The sequence below is a fragment of the Apaloderma vittatum genome, unplaced genomic scaffold (genome assembly GCF_000703405.1).
Source record: "Apaloderma vittatum isolate BGI_N311 unplaced genomic scaffold, ASM70340v1 scaffold15598, whole genome shotgun sequence".
Taxonomy (NCBI): Eukaryota; Metazoa; Chordata; class Aves; order Trogoniformes; family Trogonidae; genus Apaloderma; species Apaloderma vittatum.
The window spans coordinates 1-10,500 of NW_009730328.1; the positions used below are offsets into that span (position 1 = coordinate 1).

At 38.5% G+C, this 10,500-nt stretch overlaps 1 protein-coding gene across 1 annotated transcript; it reads left to right on the plus strand.

Annotated features, from left to right (window-relative positions):
* The first annotated feature begins 6,781 nt into the window (after nucleotides 1–6,781).
* On the plus strand, nucleotides 6,782–9,611 carry MPC1 (mitochondrial pyruvate carrier 1). The gene is made up of 3 exons (XM_009874770.1): nucleotides 6,782–6,873; nucleotides 8,358–8,490; nucleotides 9,242–9,611. The coding sequence occupies exons 1-3, from the start codon at nucleotides 6,831–6,833 to the stop codon at nucleotides 9,258–9,260; spliced, it is 195 nt and encodes a 64-aa protein (XP_009873072.1). The 5' UTR covers nucleotides 6,782–6,830; the 3' UTR covers nucleotides 9,261–9,611.
* The last annotated feature ends 889 nt before the right edge of the window (nucleotides 9,612–10,500 follow it).

Consider the following 10,500-nt stretch of genomic DNA (forward strand, 5'->3'; position numbering starts at 1 on the left):
GGGGCTAGGGCACTCAGGGAGCGCTGCCTGCAGCGAGGGCAGAAGGAGCTTGGTAACAAATGCAGTCTTAAGAGCACTTACTTAAATCTCTGGGTACGTGTGACTAGGTGGGTGGGTTTTTCTAGAGGTTTGTCAGAGCCCTACTTGCGTGGCAATGTGGCTTAAGTCATCTCTCGGTCAGCTCAGTACTTTTGTCAAGCTTCGGTTTGGGGTATGGCATCTTGAACCGAAATCGCAAGAAAGTCTTAAAGATGCAGTTGCAGCACACTTGCTTAGACTTGGTTGAACTGTTGTACAGGAAGGGTGTCAAGCAGGCAGGCTGAAGTTTCTTTGGCTGACAAGTAGTTCAACAAAACTAAACAAATAAAAATGGGCTCACCTAATAAAGGTGGTTGAGCAACCTTTTCCTATAGCAGTTGCTTGCTGTTTTACCTACCTCTATTGCAACTGGTGTTTAATGTTGAGCAAGCATGTAGGAGGACATCTGTTTATCTGAGAAACTTCGTCTTGGTTAAAGCATGAGATGGTGTAAGACTACATAAAAGAGGGATTGTAATATAAATGCTCAGTAAGCGGAAGGATTTGTTTGGCATTTGCAAAAATCAAGTTCCACAGAAACGGTGGGTAAAAACGGTGGGCAAAAAGGTGCATAAAATATGATGCGGAAGAGAACATCCTTGAAGTGAAACGAAGGTAGGTCAGAGCATGCTTCTAGGTGGATTCCTTTTGAAAGTCTTAGAAGATATTGCTTGATAGATACATTTTAATGTTAACATTTAGTTAACTGCATCAGATTTCACATGAAGCATGTAAATGGCCAGTAAAACAGCAGTCTCCTTCTTGATTAGAAAAAGAAACAACAATCTGGAAGAGGTAACAGCTGCTTCCTAACACCACCACAGTTACTTGCCAGAATTACCTCTTTCCGTACCAAAGACTCAGAAGGCAGCTGAAATAAACTTTTTCAGCTGTGAAATTAAGCTATCTAAATAAGACTTTTGCAAAAAAGAGCTTACCTTTGTGAGATGGGTTTTACCTTGTTACACGTAAAGATACCTGCTTGATTTGTACATCTGTTATGGGGTATGTCATGAAGGGCTAAAGTCAGTTCCTCCATTCTTTGTGGCCTTTCAGCATTGTTTCTTGCTTACTACAAGATGAGTGTCTAAATTGTTGGCTTTATGCTGAGTTTAGAATTTAGGTAACTGTTAGCAAGACTGTAGTCTCTAGTCTCTATTCTCCATGTGTACTTCGGGGCTGTTTCTCTTTACATTCCCTCATAAAGGTTCTTGTTTCCTCAGACCACAGGACTCTATCCTGAAGAAAATTTTCTTGTTTTGCTCGTAGAGCAAGAGTTTCCACAAAGCTTTGAGACTATAGTATCTATTCTAGAAATCGGCATCTAATCACCGCAGTGGGGCAAGGCTCTATAAATATGAAACTTGTTAGTGGGAAATGATGGACTGAGGTATTGTTTGCAATACCAGTGTTGTGCTTTAAATTGCCTGACCCTAAATAGAATAAATGAAGCTACCCAAAGCAGTGGCATTGAGTGTTCCATTATTATGGCTTGGGGCAATCAAAGCTTGCAGACATCTATGGAAATAAGTAGCTTCAGTTTCAGCTCCTTAACTTGAAAACATGAAAGCAAACAGAATGAGTGCATTCTGCTCTTTCCTCAGGTGGATATATCTGGCATTAGAACTGCATTGCATCATGGGTTAGCTTTTGGATCTTGCACAAAGAAACAAAGATAAATTGCTTTTAAAACTGTCATTAATAATGAAATGTTCTGCCAGTTTCACATCTGACTTCTCTCAAGCAGTGATTTATAGGGATCTGAATAACTGTAAATCATTTAAGTATAGATAACCATGTCTGATGTTTTAAAGTAAGCATAGTAAGAATGTAAGCTATAGACTCCTTCTTGTAAATGCAACATTAATGTTAATTTTTAACTGGCTGATTAGCATATGAAAGCTTGGTAGCTTTATACATTGTGAACTGGAAGTTGCATCTTTTTTCTCTGTAGATCCTAAAAATGTCAGCTGTTGCTGAAGTTGTATTATCTGAGCCACTAACAGTAGGCAACTGAGTCCCTGTACCTTCTGTCCTAAAGATTTAGAACAGTATCTCCTGAAAAACATCCAGTAAAACAGCTTTCCTCTTCTGAGAGAAGACTTACAGGCCACTATAGACAAGCTCTGGCATCTTCTTGTGGTGGCAGCCTAAATTACTTCAATCACCTAATGAATCCTGAGGAGTCCTAAAATCTTCTGGTAATAGAAAAATAAGCATGGAGACTGCCATCTCTTGGGACATAAGTGAAATGTCTCTTCCTGATGACTCAGCAGTAATGCAAATTTAGAGACTCTTAATTTAGATGCATTTGAAATAGATAGTTAATTCGTTGTAAAGCTTGAACGCTTATGTTGATGTAAGCTGTCTATGACCTTTCTTTTAATTGAAATGAACTTTAGAGGAAGTAGCATTTGTAGTAGAACTGAATTAGCTGATCTTCAGTTCTGCTCGTTAGTAAATCTTTAAACACAAGGACATAAGAACTAAAAAAAAAAGTCCTCTACAGATCTGTGCTAGAAATTGAAGGACACAGCACTGCCTGAACAATCTTAACTCTCGTAGAAGGGTAATATGCTTTCCACTTAGGGGATGGCAGTGTGGGGGTAATGAGTGGTGACAGTTCATCTATATTTGCAGAATGGTCTCTGACCCATTAATATCCTCATTGCCTGTATGAGGAAAATACATGTGAAAATTCTGGAAAAATGAATCTTCCCAGATACAGCATTTCTGGAATAGTTTGTAGCAGCAATATAAGCTGTTGGTTCCTGTTGTAATGTCTAGACACTTATACGAACAGCAGACACACAGATAGTGAGTAAATCCAACAACTGTTGTCCTCAGTTTTGGAAATGTTAGTACAAAGTGTTTGCTTTGTCAAGGGATTGAATGTAGTTCTTGGAAACTACTAATCTGGAATGGAGCCACTTCAGGAATAGATGCACACACCAGCTGCAGTGTCCTCACTATTGGATGTGGTGCATTTTTTGCAGCTGTATTGGCTACAGAGCTTTGGGGCTGGATGCCTGCTTCTGGAAGAGTCTGTATGACCTTGATCTGCCCCTTATAGGAGTGTAATAACTGCTCAGCCTCATGTGAATGTGAGGACAACCTTGCAAGACCTTAGAGCTGCTGTTAAAATAGTATCAGTTTGATTCTGTTTTAGGCTTTTACTTGCCTAAAAACAACTTCCACTTTAAAAATGAAAGCGGGACTTCCGTTGGCACAAAAACGTTGTGCCAGGTGACACATTTGAGCTTATTCAGTTAGGTTTTGTGAAAAAGTTGAAGTGTGCACTTGTCTTGTGAACTTCAATTAGCTATTGCTGCAGTTCAGTTCATAAGAAAACAAAACCCGAGTGGTTAGACTACTCAAGGACACATTAGAAAAGCCTCTTGAACTAGCCTGTGGCTTGTAACAGACTTGCTGAAATGCACATCTAGTGTTGATTTCCTAAGCAGACCTGACTGTTCCCTTACCATAGCTATCTGTAAAACAGTGCTCTAAGATGGAAATCAGAGCGAGGGAAGTGACCGTTAGAAAGTCTTCTGCAGTGTGGGGCAGCAGTAGGTGAGCAGCAGTCGGTAGTAGCTGGCTTCTTCTAAGTCTTAATTCAGAACTGAGTCCTATCAGTATCCTTGCTAGGAAGAGGATGTTTAAAAGTTCTGAAGCATTTTAAAAGGCCTACTAGCAAACAATCTTCAATATATGTTGTAGTCCTGTTTTCATGCATAGATCATTAAGTTATTTAATAAATTGGTTCCTAGATGATCACTTAAATGAACCCCAAGTATGACTGGAGTATAACTGCACATTAGATCACTGAAAATGTGTTATAGCTCATGTTTGGTTCAGCCAAAGTTGGACTGAGCTTAGTGAGAGTAAGATCTCTGGCAACATTTGGTTTGACCTACTTACATAGGTATACAAAGAATTCCAAGTGACTTCTTCAAAGCTTCCACAGAGGAATTGCTTTGTCACGACAAACCTTGATGGCTTTTGGCATCCTTTAAAACTGCTAGTTGGGGTGGGATCTCGGATGCTTTGAAGTCTGCAGGGGACAAATGTCTTCAACAGGCCATAATGGCATTTTATCTTGCTAGGAAGAAGATACTTGAGCAGAAAACACTTGTCACAGCTCTTGAGGGAAATAGGATTTTTAATACTGTTACATTAATGAGCATTAATGCCATTGCAGTTTCCTAACTTCTACCAGTCTTCTGTTTGTGGTGCACTTTTCTCTGATTACAAAGAAACTAACACTTTTTTATTTTTTCTTCCATGTGCTTTTTGAATGGAAAACAACGATGGCCTACTCAAACAGTACGGTAAGAAGAGGGAAGGGACTTGTTGTTTTGTGTTGTCCATAATTTCAGTACCTTGGAGTCTTTTTGCCTCAGCAGTGTTATGACCTTGCCTGCATCTGCAAAGCATATTGCAAGGCTCTAGGAGCGAGGAGTAATATTTAAGGTGACCATTTATATAAGGTGACCAAATATTAGCTCCTACAGAATGTCTCCTAAAATGATCACTACAAAATTAAAGGGGTTTCATTTTTTTTCTATACTCTTTGCTAAGGAGATCAGATCAATCTGGAGCCATTCTTCTGCGTGACAATACTGGTATTTAACCAAACTACCAGGCTTGGTTTCAACCACCTTTATCTCAGACAGCAAATCTAACCATGTAACACTCACTACAGACTTGTCTTTCCTTCAGTCTTCCAGTTTGCTTCTGAAACTGGGAGTGGATATTTTATGGCTGTGAATCATAATGTTATGGAAGACTTGCTCTTCTACGTAGACCAAAGACAAACTGCATAGGTGTAGTTTAATTCTTGTGTGTGGAAACTTCAAAGGGTTGCCTGCCTGCCTGGAGGCACTTAAAACTGGATAACGATCTCAAGTGAGAAGGTTCCAAATCTACCTCCCTGGTCAGCAGAGGAAAGCTGCTGCTGGGATGTGAACTAGTGATTCTTCAGCTTGTGCAGCCTGAGCTTGAAGTGGTCCGTAGTCTACAGCATGTTATTTGTTTCTATTCTAATGGCAGTTGAATTAAGTAAAAATGCCAAGTTGATTTGATTTACTTTCCAAAAAAGAAGCCAGCATTAAGACTCGCAAAGCTGTAATTGTTTTATAGATTCAGGAAAATCAAGCTGAGAGCCTCAAAGACTTATTTTTCTGAAACTACAGTTATTTAAATGAGACTACTGAAATGACTCTGAAAACTTCAAGTATGCATACTTAGCAGTTACCTTGTGCATTCTGCTTTAGTATGGTGATACTAACAGAAGTTGTCTTGCTGTCTTACTGTGCAAGTAGTCATGGTTGTGACTAGATTTTTGTTTCTGGTCTTCTTATTGTCCCCTAAAGCAATTTCTGCCATGAGGAATACAGTAAACATGCATTTATTGCAGTCTTCAGAATACTCTTAAAACAATTCTGAGTTTGGACCAGTGCACATTCTGAAGACACTTGCAGAAATACTACATTATTTTGCATATTGTACTAAGGCTAAACTATCAAAAGAATGTGTACAATTTAAACTCAGTTTTTCTGTACTTTTTATAGTTGACTTTTTTTATTGGAACACAAATCTGCAGGAAGCAAGTGTGGCTTTTAATCTTACTGTAGTGTTACATAGTAGTATCAAGACTAGCAAGATAATAGAAGATATTTGCAAGAAACTGGAATAGCTCCTGACAGTTTAAAATCATTGCAATATCCGCAGTGTTACAATTAGAGGAAGTATCAGAAGAATGGGTATAGTTGGCATCTGCAAAGCTTTTTTTCTTGCGAGGTGCATCATTTCTGCTGTACCTGGTCAAGCTACTTTTGAGCATCCTTAGTTTCCCATTAGGAGAAGGTGATGAAAATGTACTACATGTTGCTTCTGTAGAAAAAATTCTACTGACACCTTGTTACTTGTAACAGCAGTAGAAATTGAGCAAGACTATTTTTCTCAATTTGGAGCCTTTCAGACAAATTGAGCTTTTTTTTTTTTTTGTGCTTGATGCTTTCCATTTCCATCTGTTTTCTGTCTGTGCACACATCTGTAGCTATTCTTGTATCTGTCTTACTCTGTTCTATTTTTATTTCTGTCTTATCACTGAGCTTTAAGTAATCACTAAGCTGTTTCAGCAATTGCAAATGAAGCTCTAGGTAACAATTGGGTTTTGTTGCATGGCCTTGCTCTTTCAAAGAGATGGTGTAAGCACTTGCAAGAGAATGCTTGCTGAGCATTTCTTGATCCTTGGAATAACATGAGAACAGTTCTTCACTTCAGCAATTTCTTGTGTTTTCATTACATTTGTGAGGAGCCTTGTTTGAAAGAGATGAATGCTGAATCTCTGCACAGAAGTGAACTGTAAATCTGAGTTTACTATATGACTATACCAGTTAAACTGCTTGATGATGGCTGAGGTGTAATCACACAAAACTGCATTTCGGTGGCCTACAGTAGTTCTGCAGTCTGTAGGAAGATTCAGAGAAGGTTCCTCCTCCTTCCTTCCTGAAGACTAAATCTTGCTGCAAGTATTCAGTTTCTCTCCCTTGCATCAAAAGTAATTTGCCTTAACTTGGAATTTTACCCTTAGCCCTATCCTCTGAAGCTTTGTGTGGCTAAGGAAAACTGTAAGAATACTGCAGGAGAGCTGTGTTTCTGTATAACTTTATTTTCCTTTTCCTTCTTTACAGCACTTTTGGGGGCCAGTTGCCAACTGGGGACTTCCTGTTGCTGCTATTAATGACATGAAAAAATCGCCAGAAATCATCAGTGGCCGAATGACATTTGGTAAGGCCTAAGACAAATATCAATAAACTGCCTACAGAACACAAATTCTCACTTTCAAGCAGTAATATATTAATAGTTGCCTGAAAACTTAGGATCAAAGCAGATACAGGTATCAAATATCTTGTTATATAACTTCAGAGGCCGCTTTAGGCATTGAAAAGTTGCAGAGCTCTCTTTCAGAGAGCTTTCCCTTAATTGGGAGCGGGATGGGGAGAGGAAGTGGGTCTTGAGCCTTAGCAGTTTTGATTACCAGACTCGCTCCTGAAGTGTGATTTTGGTATCTTATACTACTGCATATGCCAGTTCAGCATGTCTCTCTTTACCCAACTTTATTCTTTGTATAAAGAACAATTATGCTTTGTGGTTAGTGTGAGACTTAGATACCAGCACTGACAAAGTGAAGGAATGGTAATGCTTGGCTGCAGGGTGCAAAAAGCAGCTATGGCAGATCAGTTCCTTCTAAAGCAGTTGCCTGTAAGAGCCTAGTGTGACTCTTAATGGAATAGTGTGAAAATTTCTTTTTAAATGTATAAGCGTTATTTTTTTTACTGGTTTTGGAACATGTATAGCTTTTGTGTAGATGTCTGTCTCTGTTCAAAATCTTCTGTAGGATCATAAATCTGGTAGCTTTAATTTATTAGCTTAATTTTGGCATTATGTCTCTTACTTAACTCAGTTAATAATTAATTCTGAGTAATTCTTCTCCCCCTAAGCAAAATATGTTTGGGTTAAGCAAATTTATAGCTTTATGTTCACTAGGTTCTGCTTAGAGTGCTTCAATCTCAACTTCCTCAAGATGGAAGACCAGTTTGAATATCTCTGGTATAGTGAAACTGTTTGCAAATAGCATTTTGGTGGCAGCTACCCAGCTCAGCAAAGTTGAGAAACTTTCTTAATTTTTACAAGTATATATAGTGTGGTGTGCATACAAGTATTTTTTCATCTTTTAGGTTCTGTATGTTTTCCTTGAACAATCCTCTCCTTTTTTTTTTTTTTTTTTTTTAAGCCTGTCAGAACTTCACAAAACTAGTGCCTTGGGTTGTAATTTCCTGTATGTAAAAACAATTATGATAGGAGAGTAGATTAAAATTATTCCTCATCTTTCTGGAAAGCAGGTAGTTTATGCTTCTATATGTTCATGATTTCCTGGGCATGGAAACCTCCTCTTAAAGTTAAGCAAGAACTGTATTTAATTAATTAGTATTTTAAAAAATACTGTGTCCTAGAAATTGTTAGAATAATGGTATAGTGCAGGCTGTGTCTCATTGGAATTAATTTTTATTCTCTTGACTGTTGAAGGCTGGGTTGGCCACTAAACTGTGACAGCCTTTTCCTGTACTGGATCCTCAAAATGGACATGTTTGTAGGACTACTGGAAAATTGAAAAGCAGTGAGAAGCATTCTGCTTGTCATTGCATTCCACTAGTATGAAAATAAAATGCAAATATTAAAAATCTACTAACAATACCTATCGTGTTTTGCAGCACTGTGTTGTTACTCCTTGACTTTCATGAGATTTGCCTACAAAGTGCAGCCAAGGAATTGGCTTCTTTTTGCATGCCACTTGACTAATGAAGTTGCACAACTCATTCAAGGAGGACGACTGATCAAATACAGGCAAGTCACTTTCAAAAGGGGAAGTCAAACTCTTGGAATACTCTTGTCAGTGGCTTTTAACTGAGGTGCAAACCCCTGCATGTTTTCTGAACTTGTTTCTTGAACTTTACCTTTTGCAAACCTATTAGCAAGCTTGTTGTTAGTAGGCTGAACTGTGACTTGTTGCCTTGCACCTGCTTTGAATCTTCTGAGAGGTGCACACAAAATGCTCAAAACCCTTATGGTCATGCATGTAGACAGAGCTTTTGGCAGCTGCTGGCTGTTTGGGAGCCTGTTTCATGTATTTTGTGAACTAATCTGCATGTGTCAGGCTCGGTAACTAATTCCCAAGATGGAAACATCTATAAAACTGTGAAGGGGCTGTATGTCTGAAAGAACTTGAGCAAAACCTCTCTAAGCTGACTGCTCTATATGTGGGGTAGATGAAACTGAGTATGAGTGGGGAGCAGGCTGCGAGCAATTCCACACCCTCGTTGTGTAGCAAATAGTGCAGACACTGCCCCAAGCAATCCTGATGAGTCAGGATTATGGCTTTTCTCCCTTCTGCTCTAAGAAATCTATGTAGAGCAATGGCAGGGTGAAGCCTCCTCAACTATAAATTAAAAGATGAAACTGAGCAAAACTGCACGTGGACCTGCGTTTGCATAAATAACTGGCCAAGTGTCCTCAATTCCTTTAGTTCTACTGTAAGTCTTTTATAGCAACTGCAGTTCAATATTTACTCTTACAAAAGTTGTTCTTCTCTTGGCAGGCTGGAGAAAAAGAACTAAATCTAACTTGAAATAAGCCAGGGAATGTGTTCATCCCAAATTACAACCAAGGAGGACTTGCCATCTACAGTTGCAGTGACAATTGCAGTGGGGGTCAAATGGAAACACCTATTATGAATAAGACCCCATCAAGAATCCTTCAACTACTCTTTTTATCTTGCCTTTTTAAAACTACTGTTCAGCAACGTAAACCATTGCATTTCAGTCTTGCTGCCTTACAGGTCCTTAATAATTACCCCATCCAAATAACAAGCAATATTTGAAAACCAACTTTTTTATCTAACAGTCTACAAAAGTGGCCCCTGATGATTTGACAGAACTTGTTTTCAAATCAATGTGAACAAAGGTCAGCGAACAGAACTGTAGGTGGTACATTGTTCTATGTATTAATATACTCTCAAAAGCCATTTAACTTGGGTGCATTCATTCCTATTCTCTTTTTTTTTAACTTAAGCAGCGGTATCCTAATCTACAAGAACAAATGTGTAGACAGGCAGCCTGGAAGTGACCAGCTATCCCTTTTCCCTTACTGCATGCCTTGTCTCAGTAAAGAGACTTAATTAACATACATTTTTACATCGCACATTATTTAAAGAACACTCAGAAAAGCAAGAGCATAGCACTGAATGAAGGAAGGCAAGAAAGTCTGATACTGTGTTTTAAGAAGTTCTAAATAGATTTTTTTTTTTTAAAAAAAAAAAAATTTTTTTTTTTTTACCTACTGTTCAACTCATTCTAGATGTATGTAATCCTTACACAGGCAGAAACTTAACTTTAGAGTCTAAGATCTGAAGGACACAGTGTGCCTTCCGGTGACTTCATTGGGAGAGTGGTTTTTCTGCATGACGTGCCTGAAAGTTACAATGATGTAAAGATACTGATGACAAAGAATGTATGCAATGGATTTTATTTCAGTGCAGTGTTTTTGAACAATAAACATGTTCCAAGTGGCAATAAATCCCTTCACCATTTTGAAAATACTTGTTTCATTATGTTGTGATACCAGATCCTGAAGTGAAACTTTAGTGTGGAGTGTCATTCTATTACTGAAACAGCATGAAGCAAAAACAGGCTGGAAAAGGAAATCATACCATTTGTGTACTGAGTTCAGGCAAATGTCCTCTGCATCATAATACCTCAGCACTTCTTTGCTGCTGCCTTTGCCAAAGAAAAGGGGGTGCAGATACTTGAAAAAAGAGTATTCCTGCCATAATAATCAGGGTTGAATTCGGGGCTTTTG